The 24,562-nt window shown below is 53.6% G+C and overlaps 1 protein-coding gene across 1 annotated transcript; it reads right to left on the bottom strand.

The window, feature by feature from the left end:
- Positions 1–923: 923 nt before the first annotated feature.
- Positions 924–21,266, bottom strand: PTGS1 (prostaglandin-endoperoxide synthase 1). Its single transcript, XM_032865787.1, has 11 exons — positions 21,133–21,266; positions 20,945–21,040; positions 14,549–14,665; positions 14,032–14,172; positions 13,690–13,833; positions 10,805–10,986; positions 10,610–10,693; positions 8,738–8,984; positions 6,915–7,201; positions 3,544–3,691; positions 924–2,048 (listed from the first exon to the last, which is right to left on the bottom strand). Exons 1-11 carry the CDS (start codon positions 21,137–21,139, stop codon positions 1,693–1,695), a joined length of 1,809 nt encoding a protein of 602 aa, XP_032721678.1. The 5' UTR covers positions 21,140–21,266; the 3' UTR covers positions 924–1,692.
- Positions 21,267–24,562: the final 3,296 nt, after the last annotated feature.

Below are 24,562 nucleotides of genomic sequence, written 5' to 3'. Positions count from 1 at the left end.
TATGGGGTAGGTGCGGAGGAGCAAGGGTTGGGCAGGGGGGTGGTCTGTGTGGCTGGGGTAGGGTCTCGGGTCTCAGGGGCCAAGCAGGAGGAGGGCAGACTAGTATGGGTTAAAAGGCAAAGCACACTCACCCTGTCTTTGTCTTATTCCATTGTTGTGTTGTTTCTCGTCTGCTCTACCCACACTGGAATGTGAGCTCCACACAGACAAAAGTCTTGTCTGTCTCACTCACTCACTGCTGTAGCCCCAAGCTTGTAACAATGACTGGTGTAGAGAAAGCACTTAGCAAAATCAATATTTGTGACTGAAAGAATAGCATGTAGGAGCTACACCCCATCTCTCTCTCTGACCCTGAGCCAGAGAGGCAAGATCAGGCCTGGAACTGAGTCAAATCAGGAAGCAAGAGGAAGCCAGAGCCGGGAAGAGCAGAGCCACAGATCCATCCAGACCCAGGTCCTGGCCTGGCTCTGGCACCTGTGGGGCATGTTGCTGGACCATCCTGAGTCTCAGCTCCCTCATTTTTGAAACAGGGATCATACCACATACTTCATGCTCTTGGGTGAGGATAAATAAGAATTAAATGTGGAAAACTGACACACAGTAAGTGCCCTCCTCCCTAGAGACCCCTCCTCTCTGCCCTTGTATGCTTTGTAAGGGAAGAAATTGCTTTAACCAGATGGTGGGGATCGAAGAGTCTGTCCCCTGGTGTATATTTTAGGAGAGCAGCCTATGAAGGGCAATGCCTGACCCACGTCAGGAAGTGGAGCACCAGTGATAGAACGGCTAGGCGATGACATGTTCCGGGGCAGTGAAAGGTCTCATGCTGCAACCCCCAGCATGTCGAGCTTGCAGCTAGGAGTGGGGCCACTCTGGTGTCGCCTCGGCTTCTAGCAAAGGGATGAAAAGCAATACAGAGCAGGCAATTTGGAAAAAGATTTTTATTAGCTTCATGAGAAACAGCTGCCATAAGTCAAGACAAAGATGGCGACAGTTCTGGTGGCTTTCAACCAATGGCCTGGGAAAAGCCCACCTGTGCTCTTTATCTCCTTAGTCCAAGGTCTAAGTCAGGGTCCCAAGAAGAACACCCAGCCCTCTTGCCCCCTTGGTGCAGGTACAGATGTGGGCAATGGATTCTTGTTAGATCACAGGTTCTCCTGCTTTGTGGATATCTCACTAATCAGGAAAATGAATCAAATTACCATTCTAGGCATTCAGATCAAGACTGAGCTGGCCTACCAGCCTCTGTTCTGGAACAGCAAGGAGCAGCACAACACTCTGAACTGCCAATCAGAAAATCAACATTCTGAAGGGCCGCCCAGAATTCCAGAATGCAAAATAAGAATCCCCTACCTTTCTAGATGATTTCATCAGGAGCTCCACATTTTAGAATGCCTATGTCCCAAGTCAACCAAAAATGTGATATTCTAGGTTGTTAGCCAGGAACCCCATGTTCTGGCCTGCCAAAGAAGAATCCCTCCTAACATTCTAAACGGTCCACCAGGAATTCAGCATTCTAGAATAACAACAAGACCACATTATTCCAGGTAATGGGTGAGAGACACAAAGTTCTAAAGGTCCACCTTGATACTCTCGAGGCCAAACCAAAGACCCAACATTTGAGACTATCAACCCCGGCCTCAGCATTCTGGGATGATGAACACAAAATCCACCTCCAGCTGCTGCTCTGCCCCTTCAGAGCTCTGTGGATGGCCGCTCCACGCCAGGCCCGTCATCCTGGTGGGGGTCAGGCACATGGAAGGAAACATAGGGACAAGTCTTGGTGTTGAGGCAGACCAGCTTCTTCAGCGTAGCTGTCTTGACCATATTGAAGCCCATCTCACCACCAAAGGTGCTTGGCTTCCAGTACTCTGGAGAGCAGATGGGATTCCCTAGGAGGCCCTTGAGGGAAAAGGGAGCCCCAATTTCTATCATACTCTCCCCAAAGATGGAGTTGGGATGGCACTTCTCCAGAAGCAGCCCTGGGTAGAACTCCAAGGCATCGATGTCTCCATACAGCTCCTCCAACTCGGCTGCAATCTCCGTCTCCCCTGAAAGGAGGGGAAGCTAGAGTCAGAGACGTGGCACTGTTAAGGTCAATGTGGAGAGGGAAGCTTCTAGGCCTACCTTTTTCTGGGGAGAATATGGGACTTAAGGAGAGCAATTGAATGATTGAGCACATGCCCTAACATCTGGCCTGGCTGAATGACCCTTCTCCAGGGTTGATCTAGGGAAGAAATTCGCTGCGAAAGAAGGCACGGAGGGCCTGGATCAGCCACCAGACAGTATGTGACCTGAAGCAACTCATCTCTCTTCTCGGTGACCTGTCTGGTGGTGACAACAGGGAGACACTATCCATCTTGCTTCACAGGCAGACTTCTTTTTTTTTTTTTTAAAGATTTTATTTATTTATTTATTTGACAGGACAGAGAGATCACAGGTAGTGAGAGAGGCAGGCAGAGAGAGAGGAGGAAGCAGGCTCCCTGCTGAGCAGGGAGCCCGATGCGGGGCTCGATCCCAGGACCCTGGGATCATGTCCCGAGCCGAAGGCAGAGGCTTTAACCCACTGAGCCACCCAGGCGCCCCCACAGGCAGATTTCAAGAAGGAAAGCTGGTTCAAGTCCCTTCCTTCTGCTTCCTTCCCTCCAGCAACTAGGATTCCATTACATGACTCAGAGATGTCATGTAACCTGTCCAAGCTCACAGAGAGATTTAGTTACAGCATCCTTTTCCCCGTCTGGATTGTCACAGGAGATTAAAGAGTGACCAAATTATGGGAAACTCACTTCCCGCTTGGTGAGACCCATATGTTCACAGACAGTGACCAAAGGGGAAAGACACAGAGCTTCCCTACCCATTTCCTCCAACCCACCCTCTATAAGGCACTAGGACCCAGGTCACGTCACACCCTGCTCAAACCCTTCCATGGTTTGCAACAAGGATTCCCAAACTCTTGGCTGCCCAACAGCTGGAATCTTCTTTGAAAAGAAAAGAAGATAGTATATATATTATACACAGACACATACATGACTCTTGGGCACCATGCAGGCCTACAGAATCAGAACCTCAGGGGCAGAGATCTGGGATTTGCTATTTCTAATCAGTTTTCAAATGATTCTTAGGCAGCTGGTCCATAAGTATGTATTTAGGAACCACTAGGTAGAATAAAACCCAAATCCTTTCAAATAGAATCCACAGTTGGGCCCCAAGCGCCCATCCCCATCCCCACCCTCCGCACACAGAAGCACCTTGCTCCAGCCATACCCACCACTGTTCTCCCCAACAGGCTCATTCCTTATGACCTCTGTACCTTTGTACTTTCTGTTCTTCATAGAATCCTTTCCCCCCTATTCTCCACCCAGAAAATCCCTATTTATCTCCTTCAAACCCAGCTGAGAAGCCACTTTCTTTCCCCAACTGGGTCATTTTCTCCCCTCACCGCCCTCATACCATCCCCCCAAGCATGGCACTTACACACCTCTTGTGAACCCCGCAGTCACAGCGCTGGGGAGTATCACCATGCCACCTCCGGGAACAGCAGCTCACCTGTGAGCTCCTGGAAGGACGTGTAGGGCCTCATGCCAAACCTCTTGCGGTACTCATTGAAGGGCTGCAGCCGCAGCTCACGGGATTCCTTGATGGCCTCCACGGCCACATGCAGGACATGGTGGTCTATGTTTCTGCCCCCGCCAATCTGCCAAGACATAAACATAGCTGCAGTCTGAGAGCAAGCCTACACTGTGCTGGGGGAGGAGATAGGGTCTGTCCAGGCACAGACAGAACATGGCTGCGCCCAGCAGCCACCATGTTGGGGACCCAGCCCCAGCTCTTCTGCTGTCATGCTCTCTCAGGGACATCCCTGAGTCTTCGCGTTCTCATCATTAAAGCGGCAGTGGGCCAGGAAGACCTCTCCAGTGGCTCACCGGCCACACTGTTCCCCAACCCTTTGCATCTAGGTGAGAATCCCAACATCCCGATACAGAAGGTTCTGCAACTATTGGGTTCAGCAACTAGGATTCCATAAAAAAAGATGGCTAGCATGGCACCAGCCAGGAGCTCAAGCAGAGGGGAAGGGCATTCTGGCTCTGGAAGTGAAATTTGGAGGGGTAGAAGGGCTTCTGAGGCAGCAAATGAGCAACAAAAGGATGGACGGATATTAGTTTTGGGAGCTGAAACTTTATGGCATTCTTCAAATCCATTCTTATCAAAGAATACAGATGCTTTATCTTTCAAGAGGATCCTGCTAAAGAGTGTTTTGGTATTGGTTTTCATTCCCTGTATCATAGCATCGAGCGTCAACAAAAATTTAGTAATTAAAAAGTGAACCACTATTCCTTATGTTCCACAAGTAAGTGAAACCATATGATAATTGACTCTCTCTGCTTGACTTATTTCACTCAGCGTAATCTCCTCCAGTCCCGTCCATGCTGAGGCAAAAGTTGGGTGTTCATCGTTTCTGGTGGCTGAGTACTCTTCTATTGTATATATGGGGTGAGCCTAGTGATGGGTATCAAGGAGGGCACGTATTGCATGGAGCACTGGGTGTTGTACGTTAACAATGAATCTTGGAACACTACATCAAAAACTAATGATGTATTTTATGGTGACTAACATAACACAATAAATATTAAAAAAGAAAAGTGAACCACTATTAACCAACCACCATTAGGAAAGAGAACTTCAGAGCCAGGTGGTAGGAACACACAGTATCACGCCACTCCATTCATTCCAGATAAAGCCACTCCTGGGAACATAGGTGACTAAGACTCTTGGTTCTCCTTCCTTCTACCAAGACTCCAGGGTGGGCAGTGGTCATAAGCTAGCAGGGAGGGAGCTGAAGTCTTGCCATGAAAACCATAGTGTATACACACATAGCTTAAATAAACAGCTCTGCCATTTACAAGATGTGGGACCATTGTGGGTTGATTTGTGCCTCCCCCCGCCCAGAGATATGGTGAAGTCTTAACCCCCAGCACCTGTAAATGTGACCTTACTTGGCAAGAGATGTCATCAAGTGAAGATGAGATCATAGTTCCTTACGGGGATCTTTATCCAATGACTGGTGTCCTAATAGAGAAAACGAGACTCAGGGAGACTCCATAGTGGAGTGATGTGTCTAAGAGGATTACCAGTAGCCAGCAGGAGCTAAGACAATGGCGTGGAGCAGCTGCTCACCAGGAGCCTTCGGAGAAAGCACAGCCCTGCCCACACCTTCTAACCTCCAGGAAAGTAAAATAATAAAATAACTTCAGCTTGTGGTCCTTTGTTATGGCAGCCCTGGGAAACTAAGGCAGGGACCTTGGGCAAATTACTTGTTTCAGTTGCATCATATGCAAAAATGGGGAAGGTAAGAGCACCCACCTGATATTGTTGTGGGGAATGAGCAAGATAGAGTACGCAAAGCAGTTACCACAGTGTTGTTCCCATGGCAACCCCCAAGATGGCAGCCATGTGTGGCCATCATCAGGGGAGGGCCTGTTTTGTCATTTCTCATGCTCTCTTGAACATCCTGAGAGCTGACACACTTCTGTCGCCCTTCTGCCTTGGGCCAAGTACGACACTAGGGCTTTTCACACAGCGTAATGGCTGTTCCTTGAAAATGCCCATACGGTCCAACACAAATCTACCATCTCTGTTCATGTCTGTGTCCCCACGGAGAACAGAGGCCATAAACCAGCCAGCAGCTGCCCACTGGTAGCAGCACATGCTAATTCCAATCAAATTACCAGTGGCAAACCTAAATCCACGTGGTGCCACAGTGTCATGATAGTAGGGCTTGGGAACAAGGATCAGAGAGAAGCAGGGGTGAGGGGAGCTGAGACAGAGGAGACAGCGGCTTCCAAGCATGGGGGAGGGGAGATTTAGGAAGGAGCTGGTTAGAAATTCCAGGGAAAGGACTCTTTTCATTTGCTAGGGTGGCCATAACAAAATATCACAGCCTGGGTGGCTTAAACAATGGAAATTTATTTCATCACAGTCTGGAAGCCAGAAGTCCAGGATCAAGGTGTCAGCAAGGGGGGTTTCATTCTGAGATATCTATCCTTGGCTCATTAGTGGCCCTCTTCTCCCTAAGTCTTCCCACTCTGCACCTCTATACCCTAATCTCCTCTTCTTGTAAGGACACCAGTCATTTTAGGCGCCCACCCTTGGACCTCATTTAACTGTAAACACCTCTGCAAAGGCCCTGTCTCCAAATACATCATATTCTGAGGCACTGGTTGTTAAGACTTCAACATAGAGTGGGGGGTGGGGACAATTCAGTCCATAACAGAGGCCTGTAATTCAATAAAGACCTACTGTGTGAAGATACTTTCACACGTATTACCAAACCCTGAATGTCTTCATGGTCCTCAAATTGCCATGCCCTTTGACCTCCAGGCCCTCGCCACGCTGTCCCCTCCCCCAGAGCACAATTATCCCCGGCCATTGACACTATCTCTTTCCCTGGGAGAGCTCTATCCACCCTTTGGATCACTGCTCAGACCTCATTTCCTTATCTACAGCTCTCAACTCTGAGACCCAAGCCTCCTCCCCAAGCACCCAGAGTCCCAAGGGCTCTCTGGACTGTGGCTCTCCATGTGCCCTCATAATTCTGATAACATCAGAAAAGCACCTGGCCCAGAGCCTGACACAGAGCAAGTGCTCCCATGATGTTAGCTGTTGTGGGACTACAGTTCCTCCCCAGGGTGTCAGTACCAAAGGGACAAGGACCCAAGAACCACATCTGATCTTGCTTGACACTCTATCCCCAGCACCTGGTACAGCGGGACGGAGAAAAGAACAAGAGGAGTAAAGGAACGGAGGAAGGAATGTCGGAGGACACCAACCCCACGGAACGGAGAAGAACACTGGGATTGGGTCCAGGTCTGTCCCCTCCCCATGTCCACCTGCCCTCCCCGGCCAGCGGAAAGGCTCACCCGGCCAGCGCTCTGGCGAGAGAAGGCGTCTACCAGGGCCTCGACCCCATAGTCCACGAGCATGGAGGTGTTGAACAGGAACTGCTCATAGCTGTACTCCTGGGGTCCCACGTGGAAGGAGTCGGGCATGAGCGGGTGCCAGTGGTAGAGCTGGTTGAACTCCATGGCGATGCGGTTGCGGTACTGGAACTGGGAGCTGAACAGCAGTTCTGGGTCAAACTTCAGCCGCAGGAAGTAGCCACTCAACTGTTGCACGTACTCCTCAATCACAATCTTGATGGTCTCCCCTGGGAGGGAGGATTGGGACACGTGTCAGGAAGCACAGGGACCGGGCCACCATAAGTTCTTACATATCAGAATTCTCAGGAATAGCTTTTCCCCTGCCCTCTCAGTAACCAGCTGCAGCACAAAGAGCTGGGGAAGAAACAGATCCAACATTCCGTAACAGAATGAAAATGGGTTATCTAGTTAGGAAAAGAAACTGGTGATTTCAGCCAATTAGCTCCGAGGCAAACTGACTTCTGGCAAATTGATCTGGAGCCATGAGATTTGCCATCAGCAAGGTCCAGAGCCTGGCGTCACCATTTCCAGCCCCCCCACCCTGTCCCTCAAGCTTGGGCTTTGTCTCCTCATCTCTCTGAACCTCACCTTCCTGCTCTGTAAAATGTGTGTGACAACACTACAGTTGGGGTCATTGGGAAGAGTGGACAGCAGCTGCTTGGCCCAGGGCCTGGCATAATTGGGAGTATGACCACATGCAAGTGGAAAGGAGGAGTGCTAAGTGTAGGTGTGTGGACCCCCCTCAAGCTCAGGAAGGAGCTCCCCCTGGGATGTGGTGTAAGAAGGATGAGCTCCCAGCGCAGCCAAGGCCTGTCTCAAATCTCCCTCTGCTGAGCAGCCTTGGAGAGTTCACTGACCCTCTCTGAATCTTAATTTTCACAACAAGGGCAATCGTATCTGATTAGTAAGGTTGTTGGGGAGGATTAACCAAAGCCCTGGATATACAGGTTCATCCCCTTTGGTCACAGTTTCCACTCCAGGCTATATGCCGGACAGTCTCCAGACACAGCCTTGCCCTCTCTGGTCAAAGTCTCCAAAATGCTGGGGCTTCAGAACCAGCCCCTTCCCCTTCCTCAGGCTGTTCCTATCTCTGATGCCTGGCTCGTCCAGGCTCTAGTGAATCAGGCAATATAATTGGGACCAGCCATGCCCAGTGATGCCCAGGGGCAGGGGAAAGGGATCACTGGTGACTCAGAATGAACACGGTCTGGCCAGAGGTGTCAGAGACCAAGCTCCCAGGCAGGAAACCATCTGACATTTTAGGCTGCAGACTCGCCCCCGTAAGGGACACAAAAATATCCTGTCCCTGAGTCACCCAGAAGCTCCAAACTCTGAGAAGGCAGACACACACAGGGCAGACACATAAGGCTTCCTGAAGGTGGACAGGCTGGAGTCTGACGTACACAAGCTGGGGATGTCGCTGTGTGCCCCTGTGGCAGGAGATGGGGAAACAGAGTGGGGTGCCTGACCAACTCTGCGGCAAGTCACTCAGCTAATGACAACCATTACGGCCACCCATTCTCCAAAGGCCTCCTACGCGCTTGTCAGCATCCCAACAAATCCTTACAACCATCATTATCCCTAATACCCAGATTTGGAAACTGAGGCTCACACAGCAGAAGGGACCTGGTCAAAATCTAATAGCTAGAAAGCAGAGGAGCCTGGGTCTAATCCCAGCTCTCTCTCCTCCCCAGCCCCCCAGCACCTGCTTTTCGGGACAGAGGGCGTGACCTTCCAGGACAGGCCTGGGCTGGAGTCCTCACCGATGAGGATGAGGCGGGCGGTCTGGAAGAGTTGCTCATCAGGCCAGGTGGGGTGCTCGGCCTTCAACAGGTCACACACGCGGTTGTGTTCACGCAGCCAGAGCGTGGCATAGAGCATGAGCCCGGGAAGCAGCCCGAACACCTCCTGGCCCACGGCCATCTGGCTCTGGGGCGGAATGCCCCTAGGGTAGTGCATCAGCACAGGCGCCTCCTCCACCGATGGCGGGTACATCTCTCCGTCCAGCACCTGCGGGATGGGGCCACCTGACAACCTGCAGACAGGGTGCACGTGCAGGCAGCCTGCACCTGCCGCTGACACCCTCCCTACTTACAGCTCCCGGAACACCCAGAGCAACTGTCCAGCCTCCCTAACCAAGATGGTCTGATTCTGATTCTAGTTCCTAAGTCTTTCTTAGGACGTTAGGACGGGTCCCTTTCCCTCGATCCCACTGCCCCCACCCACATCTCACCCACCCTCCCCTCCATGCTGACCCCTCTCGGCAGTGGCTCCCTCGTCGACCCTTGCCCCCAGGCAGTCCAGTCCCAGGACCACAGCCAGAGGAATCCTTTCAAAAATCCAAATTTAGTCTCGTGCCCTGGCTTTAAACCCTTCCAAGTTCTCTCTCTGCTCTTGGCTGAAATCCTAAACACGCCCCACAGGTGTTCTCCACCCTCACCAGCATTCATTCAGGGGCCCTGCTCCTGAATGAGAAGAGATCCTGCTCTTCTCCAAGTCCAGGCACTGCCCGCCTGGAAAGCCCGTTCCCCCTCCTGGCCTCCTGAACTCTGCCCCATCCTCCCCGCTGCTCTTGCTTTATCTGACCTTCCGACTGCCCCAATCGCTGATCACTCTCGTGGCTTCTCCCTAGTGGGTGAGAAGTCTCCAAATATGTCAGCTTTTTCATTTGGGAGGGGGGGAACAACATGCCAAGAACCTTTCTTTGCCTTCAAGGTTCAGCTGTGCCCTTTTTGCTCAGGCTTTGCATTGTTTAGATTTGTGTGACCCAATACAGCCTCCGCTAGTCACGCAGAGCTGCTGAGCGCTAGAAAGGTGTTGGTGTGAGTGAAGACCTTAATCTGCAACTTTACTTAATGTAGATTTCAGTCTTTAAAACTGAGCCTTCAGCAGCTGGAAAACCGTCAAGTGTGCTCAGAACAACCTGGGCACGTGAATCTACTTTTCGGCTGTAACTTTATGAAATCCAGACACAGATCGGATATCTCCGATGAAGAGTTGGCTAAAATTTTCAACTGAAATGCGCTGTGAATATAAAATATAGGTCAGATTTTGAAGATCTAGCATGAAAAAAAAAAGCGAGATTATTGTATTAACAATTCCTGTATTGATTCCACATTGAAATGATCATCTTCTGGCTATACATAGGGTTAAATAAAATATATTACTGAAGTCAATTTCACCTGTTTCTTTTTACCTTTTTTAATGTGGTCACCAGAGAAATTTTAATGACCTCTGTTGTTCCCGTTGTGTCTCTAGTGCTAGCACAGACAGAAGGTGGCACCCCGGTGTTTGGGTGAGGCTCCTGATGGGCCTGAAGGTCAGGGCCCATTAACTGTCATGGTCACTGCTCAGACACCTGCGCCAGGCGCATCATAGCATCCAAATGATATGGTGGGAAAATTTCAGTGTATATATGCAGAGTGCAACTGTCCCTCTCTTACCGAGGCCCAAATCCACCTCCCAGGATAACATGAGAGGTCATGTCTTCTCCTGCCTGGCACCTTCTCCCAGGGTTCACACCTCCAGCTCCTGCATCTGGCCCTCCTAGGCCACCACTCAGGGCCTCCAACAGCTCCTGCCAGGGAATACCACGGGAGGCCTCCCCCACCTCCCATCCACAAGCCCAGCGCTACCTGGTACTTGAGTTTCCCATCCTTAAAGAGCCGAAGCTGATACTGACGTTCAAGGTTGTCCCCATAAATGTGGCCGAGATCTACCTGAGGACAGAAAGAGAGTCTGCTCAGATCACCAGGTGCTACCTCGGCGGCAATGACCTGCACGTGCTAAGTTAGGTCCAGAGAGGTCCTGAGCCCCTCCTAGGTACTCACCCCATGGCCCAAGGCCTTGGTGAAGCCAGGACCCATCTTGCCAGAAGTTTTGAAGAACTGATGGGTGAAGTGTTGTGCAAAGAAGGCGAACATGAGGTTGGTGCCTTGGGGGTCAGGTATGAACTTCCTCCTGAGCAGGAAGCGACGGCCCAGGAGCTGGGCATCTGGCAACTCCTTCTTCCCTGGTTGGGGAGGTGGGAAGGGGCAGTAGCTGCCTCCTGCCTCAATCTCCCCACCCCAGGGCCTTCTGGGCTCACCGGACCAAACCGGTCTACACAGGAATCCCGGAACAGCCTTCCCTCCTACCGGATGGCCCCTTGCACCTTCTCTACCAAAAGACCCTAGGAGTATTTACAGGTGAAATGGCATGATATTAGGAACTGGCTTCAAAATACTCCATAAAAAGCAAGAGGGGTAGATGGAATAAGATAGGCAAATTATGGGTATATGTTGAAGAGAGGGAGACATCTCAACTTCTGTGCGTGTTTGCAACTTTGAAAAAGTTAACCAAAAAGAAAGGAGAAAGAAAAGTAAATAAACCAAGAAGGAAGGAATGAATGGAGGAAGGGAGGGAGGGAGGAAGGAACGAACTTGGACTCCCTGGCCCTTGAGCAAGGTAGCCTATGTTTGAAACCGGGTAGCCACCTGCTGACTGTGTGAACATGGAGAAGTCATTTCATGTCTCTGAGCTTCGAAGTCTTCATCTGTAAAATAGGGCAAATGATACCTATTTTATGTAGTATTTTGAGGAGTGCATGAGATCATGTGAACATGACTGAGAACTGATGAGATAGGGTCTTATAAATCAAAAATCAGCGAACTTCCAAACTTTTTCTGTAAGAAGCCAGATAGTCAATATTTTAGGCTTTGCCAGCATATGATCTCTGTCCCCTTCTACTCGGCTTTGCTGTTTTAGCAGGACAACAGTCCTAGATGAGACCTAAACAAATGAGTGTAAAAGTTCTAATAAAACTTTATTCACAAAACAGGGAGTGGACTGGATTTGGGCTGTGGGCTGGAGTTTGCCAGCCTATTTTAAAAGATGCCAATCTTTCTTTCTGGGGTAGAGACAACAGGTCATCTTGAAGCAGGTGTTTGTCATCATGAGAATAAGTATTAAGAGCCTTCCTTGAGGAGCGCCTGGGTGGTTCAGTGGGTTAAAGCCTCTGCCTTCGGCTCGGTCATGATCTCAGGGTCCTGGAATCGAGTCCCGCATCAGGCTCTCTGCTCGGAAGGGAGCCTGCTTCCTCCTCTCTCTCTCTCTCTCTCTCTCTGCCTGCCTCTGCCTATTTGTGATCTCTGTTAAATAAATAAATAAAATCTTAAAAAAAAAAAAAAAAGACTTCCTTGGGGCGCCTGGATGGCTCAGTCAGTTAAGCATCTGCCTTTGGCTCAGGTCATGATCTTGAGGTCCTGGGATCGAGCCCCATGTCAGGATCCCTGCTCAGTAGGGAGTCTGCTTCTCCCTCTCTCTGTACCCCTCCCCCACCACATATGCTCCCTGTCATTCACACTTTCTCTCTCAAATACGTAAATAAAATTCTCTTTTTTTAGATTTTATTTATTTATTTGACAAAGAGACACAGTAAGAGAGGGAACACAAGCAGGGGGAGTGGGAGAGGGAGAAGCAGGCTTCCCGCTGAACAGGGAGCAGGGTTCAATTCCAGGATGCTGGGATCATGACCTGAGCCAAAGGCAGTCACCACTCAGGTGCCACAATAAATAAAATCTTTTAAAAAAACAACAAAAAAGCCTTCCTTCCTTAATTACGGCAATGTCAGATGAGTCAGTACCCAGTGGTCACAAGGAAAGGAATAATTGAATTTATGTGTTTCGGTAAAGACATCCTTTCATAATACCTCAAGTGAGGCCCAATGTTGAAGGTTCAAGATCAAAAGAACCTCTCTGGATTGAGATGGCTGACTGCTTTCCTCTGGCAGGCAAGGAGATCAAGCACCCAGAGGAAACTCACCAGAGGGTAAATTGGTGGGAGTGGTCTGCACCATATAACCTGGAATCATCACTCAGATTGACACTGAGCAAGGACTGGTTCCTGCAAAGTGCGGCAGAGTCCAGAAACTCTGCAAGACCCAGCTATCTGGTAGGTATAGTCGGTAAACATACGAGTGCAAACCACCAGAAGAGTGCCTCTGAGACCCAAGGAAGGACATCAGGACATATGACAGGTTCTGAGCCAGCAAAAATGCGCAACCACAGGGCTGCAGGGGACAGGTGTTCAACAGCGACACCATGTAGCAGGAAGCGATGGCAGTGGCGGACCAAAGCCTCTCTTGTCCCCTCTATACTTAAAGCAGATTTCATGCCTCTGAACTGAGTTAAACCCCTGGGTATGGGGTCAATGAAGATTGTGTAGGAAGAAAGACTTAATAGGAAGGACTACTGCCAATGAGACCAAGTGGGCTCTTAGGCAACTAAAGGAAAAACCTCTGACTTTATGTGTAAGCTACACTGGTGAAGCAGGGCAAGATATTTACATCAGTAAAGAACGAAACAGGGAGTTAGCACCCAACAAATGGCACACTATTCCTTCCTTCCTCCATTTCAACTTGGAAGCCACCCCCATTCTGGCAGGATCCCACTGATTCAGGAGACAAGTTTCAAGCAAAGAAGCACCCTGGAAATACAGAAGCAGTAGTCTGTGCTCTGACTTTCTAGATGACATCAGCAAGAATCTCCACCACCCTTTCCTGTCCTCTTTCCCCAGCCCTGTCCTTTGTCTGTGGTTCTGGATAAGTCATATGTCTTGCTTTGTCCACCCATCTGGGAAATGGGTCAATAATTGGTCTTCCACCTGCTTTTTTCCCAAAAAGAACAGAGCCTCTCCTGTGACCCCTAGACCCAGCCTCTAACCCTGTCTCCATTACCTTTGGTCCCCATGGGTGTGGGGCAGTCCTGGGGCACAGAGGGCAGTACACGCGTGTAATAGCTCACATTGGAGAAGGACTCCCAGCTGATGTAGTCATGCGCTATGTTGTAGGTGGGGGGGCTGGGGATAAGGTTGGAACGCGCTGCAGAGGGCAAAAACAGTGGTGACAAGGGGGTTCCCATCCCCAGTTCTACCCCCCTTCCCTGCCTCGTCTTGGGTTGGGCTTGTTGAATTTGGCATCATAGTCTCCCCACCCACTGTCCTTATCGAATGCTAAGAATTCCAAGCGCTGGCAGGACTTCCTGCTCCCCAGATCCAGGGGGCTCTGCTCTCCGCCCACCTGTGAGTACCAGGCGCATGAGTGTATCACGGATGAAGGTGGCATTGATGAACTCCCAGAACCAGCGCCCGTGCGTCAGCAGGAAGTGGAGGAAAGAGGGGCTGGGTCGCAGCAAATTCCGGAGCCAGGTCCACAGCTCGGCTGCAGGGACAGTGGGAACCACTCAGGCGGGGCCTCCTGGCAGGACCAGAAGGAGCCGGGGTGGAAGACGGGAACCGGAGACAAGGCCAAGATGGAACCGGGCAGAACATACAGGGCAGGGCAAGGATGGAAGCCCGGGGGAGATGACACACGACAGAGCCAGAAGCAGATGTGAGGGCAGAGCCAGGACATGAGGTGGGCTGGGAGGGAGAGCTCTGCTGTGGCTGGGTCGGGGGAGGGTCAGAAGTCAAAGTCAGGTGAGTAAGGAGGACCGAGCGTAGGCCAGAGGTGAGGGCAGAAATGGGGGGTGTCTCCAGATAAGCCCAGGGGAGCAAGGGGGGCCAGGACAAGAGTGGGGGCAGAAGGCCCAGCTCACGGATGGTGCAGTTGGGGCCAGAATAGCCCGTGCGGGTGCAGTCACACTGGTAGCGGTCAAGGCCGAAGCGGACGCAGATCCCCTGGTGCTGGCATGGGTAGTAACAACAGGGGTTCACTGCAGGGGAGAAGCAGAGATCAGAGACCACGCTAGAGACACCCCCAAGCCCCGTCCTGCTCCTGATGGGGAAGTGTGGGGCCACAAGTCACAGCTCTGTCCTAACTCACTCAGGGGCCCTCTCTGGACTTCAGGGTTCACCTTGGGGTCCTCTTTGTTCCCCCAGTTATACACAGGAGCCCCCGGCCCTGCCCTGTTCGGGCCCTGCTCTGGTCTCCAGAGGGAAGTTTGGGCCCCCAGGGGAAGTCCCCCCTCCTCCTTGCCACCATCAGAGTTGGGCAGGGGAAGAGTCCAGACCCCAACCATGACACCAGAGGTTAGCAAACAGCTAACAAGATGCTGCAGCCACAGGCTTCTAGAGCACTCACTTCCGGTCATGTCAGAGCCCAGCACCAAAGGCAGGATTTGTGGAGTACAGAAAGAGATAAGGAAGGCTGGGTTCTCTCGCACCAGCCCCTAAGCTCAAGGTACCTGGACGCTAGGAAGACGGGATCACCCATCTTTCCTCTATTTTTGCAGAAGTGAGGGAGGAGCAGGAATCTTGATGACCACTTGCAGATGCGGAAACTGAGGCCAGACAGGCAGAACCCCACACAGGTCACCCAGCAAGTCACACTAGACCAATTGCCCTTCACTTCCTTCCCACCGCCCCCTGCTGGACGGGATACTCCAGAGCAAGGAAAGAAGTTTCCCAGATCCCCGCAGACAGAGTATGGGTTTGAGGGGAGTCCCGGATGCCTCAGCCCCTGCTCCTGATAAGCCCAGCCTTGGCCCATGTCAGAGTGGATTCTGGGCTCTAGGATCTGGAGGAAGGTCAGGGACCAAGGAACCAGGAGAGCTAGGGTTGGAAAAATCTCCTGAGGAGGTGTGTGGAGTTCTGGCATCAGCCCTCCTGCCTCCTGGAGAAATCCCCACCAGGAAGTCCCTCTTGGTGTCTAAACAGGTCCTGCTGACCACAGTCCCTTTGCTCAAACCTTCCCTGCTTGAGTGATTCTTCAACAGCGGAGTTAGAGACTTCTCAGAGCTCATTTGGTGTTCATTACAGCTCAGTGAGGGAAACTGAGGCATGGGGAGAGGCGAAGCCTTGACCAAGAACACAGAGCAGAGCAGGGCCTCCTGCAGACCCAGGTCCCCTGGATCCTGGCAGGACCTGATTCCCTGGCCTCACACAGAAAACACCAGACTCCCTTGAGCAAACACATTTCCTCATCTAAGCTCAGAACCAATATTACAGGGAAGGGGACCAAAGGGTAGCAACAGGCAGCAGAAGGGTGCTGTGATAGAGGGCATGACCCCAGGCAGAGACTGAAAGCCACACCCCCACGCCCCCCTCCCCATACATCCAGGAGTGCCAGAGAGTAAGAAGAGAATCACACAAATCATGCAAATAGTTTTGCTTAAGCTCTGGCCACTCCCCAGGGCCCCACAATGGCATCTCTGTGGAGCCGTGTAGGGTTGCAGGAGGAAAGGGCCAACAGGAAGAGGGCTGGACAGAATGGCTTTATCAAGCTGACACAGGCAGACCCAGCAGACAGGACTCGGCCTCCCCTCCCACAGCCACAGGCCCAGAAACGCCAAGAAGGGGGAGTGGGTAATCGCCCCAGCTGGTTCAGGGCTCTGGAACTCTCCTCACTGACTCCTCCTGCCCTGGACGCTCTGCCCACCTGCTTACTTCACCTGCCCAGGAGGCCCCAGAGCCCCCCGCTGCCTGGCTCCCAACCCTAGCACAGGAGGTTCTCTGTCGCAGATGGATCCGTCCTACCACTAAGCAGGCACCAGGCTAAAAGCCCAGCCCTTCTCTGGGGTGTTTCCCCTTCCCGATTCCAGCCGGGGCTCTACAAAGGTCCTCAAGAGGTGTGGCCCCATTCCCGAGCCCCAAAGCCATAAGATCTTCCGTCCCTCGCCCAGACCACTGCTCTTCCCTAACAAACCCCTCCTGGGCCAACTGACCCTCCCAGTAAGCTCACACCTTGCTCCTGCCTTGGCTCCTCCAGAAAACCTCCCCTGAATGTCCTTTTCCCCTGTTCCATGCTCCCACTCACCACCAGGAGGCCCCGGAGAGGGGGCCATACCTCCCCTAGTTCCTCCTCCCTCACCTTCCCAGTCCTGGTGGCTGGCTCTGAGGGCTAGCCTGGAGCCTTCCCGCTAGAGTTCTGCCTGGGGCTCCTGCCCACATCCCTCTCTGGCCAAGAGAGGCTGTGTCCGATGGAGGCTCCTCCCTCCCAGACGTGCTGTCCAGCTTTCCCTCCCTCCTCCTTCATGATCTTTCCATAAACACCAGCTGCCCAGAGCTGGAAATACTCTCCCCAGTGCGGACAATGGCTGCCACCGGGGTCCCAGGGTGTCCGGGTGGGCAGAGAAGAGCCTGAGTGCCTCTTGCCCGGGGTGAGCCTGACCTCACTGGACCATCACAGTTGCCAGGAAATCTGGGGCTCTAGCAACCACTCCACAGCTGTTCATCCCCACTGCCTCCCCCTGCCTCCCCCCCCGCCGCCTCCCCCCACTCTTCATATGCCCAGCGCTCCCAGGAGGATGGAGGAGACTCCCTGTGGCATGAAGGAGGAATGTGAGGTTCACTCCTAAGAGACCAGCCCCAAGCCCCACAGCTTTGAAGTTGCAGAACCAAGGCCTGGACTCCCTTCTCTTTTCCTCTCTTCTTGCCCTGGAGGTTCTCAGGCCCGGATCTAGGGAAAGGATGAGGTTTGCCATCCCCCACCGCAACGAGAGCTCTGGAACTCCTCACACAGAAAAGCCTCCCTTCAGTCTCACTTAAACCCGGTGTGCTTTCATGCCAGCTCAGGGGTGGGCTCAGCAGAGGGCGCCCTAATAAAAGATCCAGAAAGAGAACAGGGGAGACGCAGGCTCCGAATCCACGGAGGTCCCAGCCCAGGGCCAGGGGACAAGCGGGTGCTGGGGAAATGGATCGAGAGAGTGGCTGTCCTTTACTGGTTGTGTCTTTGGGCAAGTACCTTCCACTCCCTGGGCCTCGTTTTGCCTACATATCCCAGAAAGGCGATGGAGCAGGCAGGCTCTAAGATGCCTCCTTTCCTGCCTCCCCTTCTCTACTCTGGGTCAAGCATACCAGTCTCCAGATGTTTCCGTCATTTGCATCACCATGAGTCCCCCACCCTGTTCTCACTGAATCCTCAAGGTACCCCACAGGCAGAGTTAGCTGACCACTCATTCTGCCCATATTCCCACAGATGAGGACTATCTAGTACTGCCTGGTTCCAGAACTTTCTGAGGATTCAAGCAAGGAAACGTCCCCCCGCCCAGGAGTTAAGGCTCTGGGCACCATTGGGGAACACTATGTCCTTCAGGATGCAGAGGCCCCGGGTAGCAAGAGGCTCAGCTAAAATTCCCTAAGAATAATATTTAGAGAAGCTCAGGCACTTGGCAGCCAAAGAGAGGAAAAATAAATAAATAAATAAATAAATAAGAAGACCCTGACTAGCCAGGCCTGGGCCCCAGCCCCTACACCCAGCCGGGTCAGCAGGCAGAGGCCAGCTGCCCCCACACCAGGCCCCAAGAGCTGGGCTCACAGCTGGAAGAGGCGGCAGGAGAGGAAGCCCTGTCCGGGCCCTCAGACCCAGCTGGGGCTGCAGATACGAGGGCAGCAGGCCACAGGGAGGCCTGGAACAGCCCAGGGTCTCCCGCCGTGTGCCAGGGCTAACTGCCTCATGTCCCTCTTGCTGGCACAGAGCTCTGATTGCCAGGTTGTGCCATCTCCTTAGCCCAGGAGAGAACACTAAGCCAAGTCCAGGTGCTGGGTGAACTTGAGCATTGAAACTCCCCTGGCACGGCCCTGCCCTCCCAGCCAGATTCAATCTCCTCCCCGCATGAGAAGCAGAAGTGATGTCTTCCCCTGCCTCCTGCCTCCAGGGGAGTCTGCAGCCCTCATCTCCCCGGGGTCAGCCTCGGCTGTACCTCTGAGGGCACGCACAGGCTCTGGCTTTCTGGGTCGAGGCCCAGGCCTCATGGACCTCAGTTCCCTCACGGACTGGCAGGACAAGTAGAGGCCCTGCACCCAGTTCACCGCCGCTCTTCCCCGGTCCCTTGCAGCAGCCCTCCCTAAAGGCTGCCTGGCCTCTGGTCTCGGCCCCAAGTCACCCGTCCGACCCACTTACCCTTGGGCCCGAGTCCTGGCTCCTCACCCACATTCAAAGGCTCTCGCCGGCCAGCACCTGCCTCTTGTCCTACTGCTCACTATGCTCCCGTCTGCCTCCCCAGGTCCCAGCTTTATTTAGGCTTTAGCTCTGCCGTTGCTTCCATCAGAAAGCCCTTAAGGAGTCTCAGAGTAAAGCCTCATAGTAAAGTCCCTCTTGCTGCCACTCACCACCTCCTTCAGGGTCCAGGGCAGATATGAGCACATCCAGGAATACCCCCTGGGTTCCTCACACTGGATAGGGACCTGCTCTCTCCCCCGAGCCTCACACACCCCTGTGTGTCCCTCAGTCATAGCCCTGACCCCCTCAGAGGACAGTCTGTTGGTGTTTCGGATTCCCCGGGAGATGGTGGGCACCTCCCAGCTCCCTGCCTCCAGCTCCAGCCAAACTCTTAAATCAAGCCCTTGGGAATGTTTGTGGAGTGAAAAGAATAATTCCATTTAAACATTTATGATATAAAGATAAGTCAAAAAGACAAAAACAAAACGGCACAGACCTTGCTGGGCTTGCTGGGTGTTTGACGACACAGAGGAAGACAGGCGGGCCAGGCCTTTGTACCCTGGGGGGTGGGGGGAGTGGGCGAGGTTGGGAGGCTGGATGGGGCCCCAGAGGAAGTGGTACGCCAATCTAGGGGCTGACAAGTCCAGTCACTAGGGCAGCCTGATCAGCCCCTGGCTTTGCTGCTGGGGGTCTCAAATACCTGGGCTCTCTCCCCTCTGGACCTCAGCTCTCCCTTCTGTAGAATGGGTCTGACACATCTCCCTGGCAGGATTGCTGGAACCACCACAAAGTGGAGGTCCATAGCCGGGCTTTGTAAACTGAAAAGTGCTGGCCACACGAGCCCTCTTTGTCTTCTTCCCACTTACTGGGCCTTTGCTCCTACCCAAACTCTGGAGCACACTCCACCCTCTTCCTGGCTTCCCCGAATGCTATCCACTCCAACGCTTTCCTCCAGGAAACCTGGTCTGATCCACAGTCCACGCAGATATCTTTCTCCTCTCCTCTCCTCTGAGCCCCAAATCCCTACCGCATCAGGAAAGAAAGCTCAGACCCTTCTTTCCACCCCCACTCCTGTCCTCTCTTGCCCCCATTTCACAGATGGGAATGGAGACCCAGAGGGGGACGGCTCATACAGCTAGGTGGTGGAAGAAGCTATGTCCAGGCCTTACACACCTGCATGCGTGCACACACACACATACACACACGCCAGCAGTAAGCTGGGGGAGGGAGGCTGGCTGAGATGGAGCTGAATTCCCTCACCAGGAACCTGGTACATGCATGGTGGGGGGCAGGAGAGGTGGACTTTTACAGGATCTGACTTTCCCCATCATCTTCTGGGTGAAGAAACTAGGGTCCACCCAGGGGAGTGGCACGGGGGAGTGGGGAGGCACTCTGTGGAAAGACCTTGCAAAGTGCCTAGAGTAAGACAGATTAAAGTTCAAACCCTTAGCCCACCATCTGCTGTAGGAGCTAGAGAAAATAATGGCGCCTCCCTGAGCCTAAATGACCTGTCCTAGGGGGACCTCACAGCAAAGGATTTAAACCTCAGGGAAGCAACCCAGCTCTGTAAATGTATTTCCACATCCATTCTTTGCCAGAAGGGCTGGTGTACCCAGGACCCTCACCAAGAGAGGTCTTCTCCCTTGGGGCTGAGAATCCCCATAGAGCCCCAGAAAGTTAGAGGCTGGAGAGAGAGAACTTGCCAGCGGGCTTTCCCCCTGGTGCCTGCTGCTTCCTGGGAAAGAGCCCCCCTCCCACCCCGCAGAAAACAGCCGGGTTGTTGGGGCGGGGTTGGACAGCTAGGGGCCCAGAACAGGTGAGGGGGCTGGAGAGGGGCTGTCCCTTCTCACGCCGGGCAAGAGATCCCAGTCTGCCCTCTCCCTTCAAAAAACTCCAGGAGCGCCCTAGCCAAAGCCACACACCGGGGCGGGGGGTTGGGGGGCGGTGGTATTCAGAGAGCCCCTCTCCTACGGGCAGCCTCGGCGCCCTCCCCCATCCCGGGCACCGAGAGCAGAAAGGGGAAGCTGGGCGGGCCCCAGGAGAGAGCAGGGGGAGGGGCCAGGCGAAGGCGCAGGACGGGGGGCTTCCCGGGGGCCAGGAGCGAGCGGCCTACCCGGCGTCTGGGGGTCCACGGGCAGGACCTGGGGCGGCGGCAGCAGCAGCAGCAGCAGGAGCAGGAGCAGCGGGAACCGGAGCAGGCGACTCCTCCCTGCAGAGTGAGAGAGGTTAGGGCTGAGCCTGGCATTCGAAGCTCCACCAGGAAGCAAAGAGGATTCCCGGGGGCCTCCGGGTCCGACTCACGGCTCATAGTTCGAGGAGGCTGATGCGTGAGGGACGCGGACGGCCGGCTCCTGGGGTGCGTCTCTGCCCGGGAGCTCCGGCCCGTCCCGCCCCCTCCCCATTCCCTGGCTCCACCTCTCCAGCCGGCTGTCACCTCCGCGCCGGACGCCGCCCACTTCCTCCGCTCCCGCCCTAGCCACAATATTTTATTAATTATTCTGATTGCAACTAAAGCGGTTTTTCACCCGAGATCCTTGAGGCACTTGAGCCTCTGAAGCCCCGTGGCGCCAGAATTGTGTCCATTTTGGTAGATAGGAAACTGAGGCCCAGAGATTACGTGCAAGGCTGAGGTCACCCAAGGCTTCAAGGCAGAACCCAGAGTATCTCAGGCTGGAAGCGTTGAAATGAACCACACGCCTTGGCCCTCGGAGAGGAAAGGGGGCTCGACAAGGAGCAGTCCAGTCTGGCCTGCGCATTGTTTCTGGATGGGAAACCTGCTACCCCAGGACAGATCTAGGGGCTCTGCCCTAGGAGGCCACATGTCTGCCTGAATCCGCTGCCAGAAATGAAGAACCCAGGCTCCAAGTCCAAGAGACCTGAGCTCAAATCCAGACTCACAGCGTACCAGCTGTGTCACCTGGGACCTGGTGTTTACCCTTTCTGGTCTTCAGTATTCTCATCTGAGAAATGGGGATAATCATAAGGAGCATCCCGGAGGACTGACGTCAGATGCCGTGAGATCACACATACAAGTCTACTGATGCAATGATGGCTTATTGGGAGGCATTGTTTTCCTAGATCTCCCAACTCTGATTTCACGGCTGCCCAGGGCTGGCACTCTGGCTGGACTCCCATCTACCTGCTGAGTTTCTGGAATACCAGCATCTGGTTCCTCAATTTTATAGCTGGGGCAACAGATCTAGCAAGGGGGAGGGATGGGCTGCAGGTCACCCAGAGTCTCTTGGCCCCCACACGAATTTTCTCCCTTGGTCTCCCCAGCATACTGAACTGTCCTGTGGGCTCCACTTCTGAGTCCTTATGCCAGTTCCCAGGGTGGGAGGGTGAGAACCACAGGTGCAGGGTGGGAACCATGCCAGGTGGGAGAGGTGAGATGTGCTGGAAAGCCCCTCCTGTGTCCCCACCCGAGGTGTTCCCATGCTCCACTGGGACAAAAGCCAGCTGCCCCAGGGAGACAGAGCAAGCCAGGGCAGACCTGGGGAGGGAGTGGGGCAGAGAGAGGGCCTGGGCCCTGCGGTGCTGGGACAGGCTTAAGCTCCCCCCCACCCCATCCCCAGCCACAGATTCAGGGACCCCTGGTGAGGAGCTGTAAGTCATGGATGATCAGCAAAAGGGATGGGGTCCAGGTAGAGATTCAGTGGTCCAGGTACCAAAGAAAAGGGGGCTTTCTGATGCTGAAGGAGAGAGGAGCTTGAACGAGACCCAGTTCTGCTACCGGGTCCTCCCTCCCTTAAGGCTCCGGGCCCAGCAAGTTCCCTACCTGGCCCTTCTGCTGACTCCTTATTCCCAAGCCAACCTCTAGACTCAAAGGGGAAAGAGCTTGGGTGGCTCTGGCCTTGGGAGAAAGAGGCTGGGAGTCCGGAGACCCGAATTCGAGGCTCTGTTCTTCCAGGGACCAACCTGAGACAACTCTCTGCCCCTCACTGGGTGGCCGTTTCCCCGTCTGAACAACACACAGGTCAAATCAGATGGCCTCTGAGAACAGGTCTGGCGTGGAGTGACTGGGCCTTCACTGTGGCCAGATTCTGTGTCTGGGGCTGGAGGTATTGAGATGGATGCAATGAAGGGGAGGACAGAGGTGAGATGGTGGGCAGTCCCCCAGGGACAGGGTCACACTGACACGTGGGGGAGGGAGAAGTGAGAGCTATGGTGGCTGAAGAGGTGTCAGGGCTTGGTGACTGATTGGCAGCTGAAGGAAAGAGAGGTGCTGAGGAGGGGCACCTAGCTTTCTGACTTGCTGCTGGCAGTCATCCCCAGGGAAAGAATCAGGGAGGGGGGCAGGCTGGGGGTGATGGTGTTCAAATTTGGACTTGTTCTGTTGGGTCCAGCTGGGTGATGAGCTCCAGCATACAACTGGATACAGAAGAGAGAGGTCCAGGCTTCTCCAAGCCCGGGAAGGCCAACCCACAGTGTCCCCTCTCTTTGCCCCTCTAGTCCAAAACCTGTGGCCTCAACATCGGGCGAGTTTTCCTAATACTCAGGATGGTGCTCTTGCACTGCTTGGGCAAGGCCCAACTCCAGTGTCCCCCTGGCATACCTCCTCCTCTTTCTGTCCTCCCGGGAAACTCCTGTGCCTTCTCTGCCCACAGCAAGCTTCGCACGAGCATGCTGGACCGTTTGAGCCGCAGAAGGCCCGGTCACTGTCATGTCTCCGGGACCACGCACAGGCTCTGGCCTACCGAAGGTGCCCCAAACGTTGTTTGATTGAATAAAATATGAGTGACTGACTGAATGAAAAAATAAAGACCTTCTACAAGTGGGTGAGGGTCCAAGGCCAGGTGACCGCCAACCCATACACTGGCGGTGACCGCCACCAGAAGATGAAGGGCCCAGCCTCAAGGTTCCCTGTCTTCCCCAGCTGGGCCCATTTGGCCAGCACCCTCAAACCCCCAACACTCACAGGGCCAGCTCCATCCACGAGCCCCTCCCAGCTGCAGCAGCACCATCTTCCCTGTACCCCACTGGCAATGTGTGTCAGGGTTTCTCCCTCTCTGCCTAGCCCTACCTCTGGCTCCTGGCAACCCTCCCATAGGCCCTAGATAGGGCCTAGATTTCAACGCCCCGGGAGAAGTCTCTCCCCTGCTGGATCCCACCCACTATTTGGAAATCCAGAGCTGACTCTTACCTGAATCACACAGGGACCCAGCCCCGCCCCGCCCCACCTCTTGAGGCAGCTCTCCAGACCCGCAGGAAAAGTTCTAGAATCAAGCCAACAGCTTCCCAAACCCCACCTCCCCCACCCCCATCGAAACTCCTGACCAGCTCTAAGCTCTCAACCTGAGGCAGCCGATGACCCCTCTTGGGTCTCAGTGTCCCCATCTATAAAATGGGGTTAATAATTCTCTTCTTGCAAGAGTTCCTGTGAGAAGGAAATAAGGCGTTCTGTGTGAGTGCGCCCAACCTCCTGTAGGAGCTCAATGGAAATGACTTACCCGCTCCCCATCTCTTTCCCCACAGGAGCTGGAGGGTTTCATGCAAACTCCTTCTCTTCCTTTGTACCTAATTTACCAGCGCCAGGCCAGGGCTGGGCACTGGCAGTAGTGATAAAAACAGCTGGTATTTCTCGAGTACCTACAGCGCGGCAGACGGTGAGCTGTGTACCTTGGCTGTACTGTCAAGTGTCATTTCCTCGATAGCCTTATAGAGGATTATCACCTCCCTTTTACAGACAAGAAACGGAGGCCCAGAAAGCCAAAATGACTTGCCCGAGGTT

Source organism: Lontra canadensis, unplaced genomic scaffold, assembly GCF_010015895.1.
Source record: "Lontra canadensis isolate GAN:19392208 unplaced genomic scaffold, GSC_riverotter_1.0 scaffold30, whole genome shotgun sequence".
Lineage (NCBI taxonomy): Eukaryota > Metazoa > Chordata > Mammalia > Carnivora > Mustelidae > Lontra > Lontra canadensis.
Note: the sequence above shows the minus strand (reverse complement) of the source record. Positions and strands in the feature narration are given on the sequence as shown.

Bases quoted from the DNA above. Each gene is read 5' to 3' on its own strand.
- PTGS1 (XM_032865787.1), bottom strand. The intron at 7,202-8,737 runs GTGAGGACTCCA...CCTCCCTCCCAG, and splicing joins CGCCCGCCTCATCCTCATCG to GGGAGACCATCAAGATTGTG. The intron at 3,692-6,914 runs GTGAGCCTTTCC...ATGTCTTGGCAG, and splicing joins CTCGCCAGAGCGCTGGCCGG to ATTGGCGGGGGCAGAAACAT.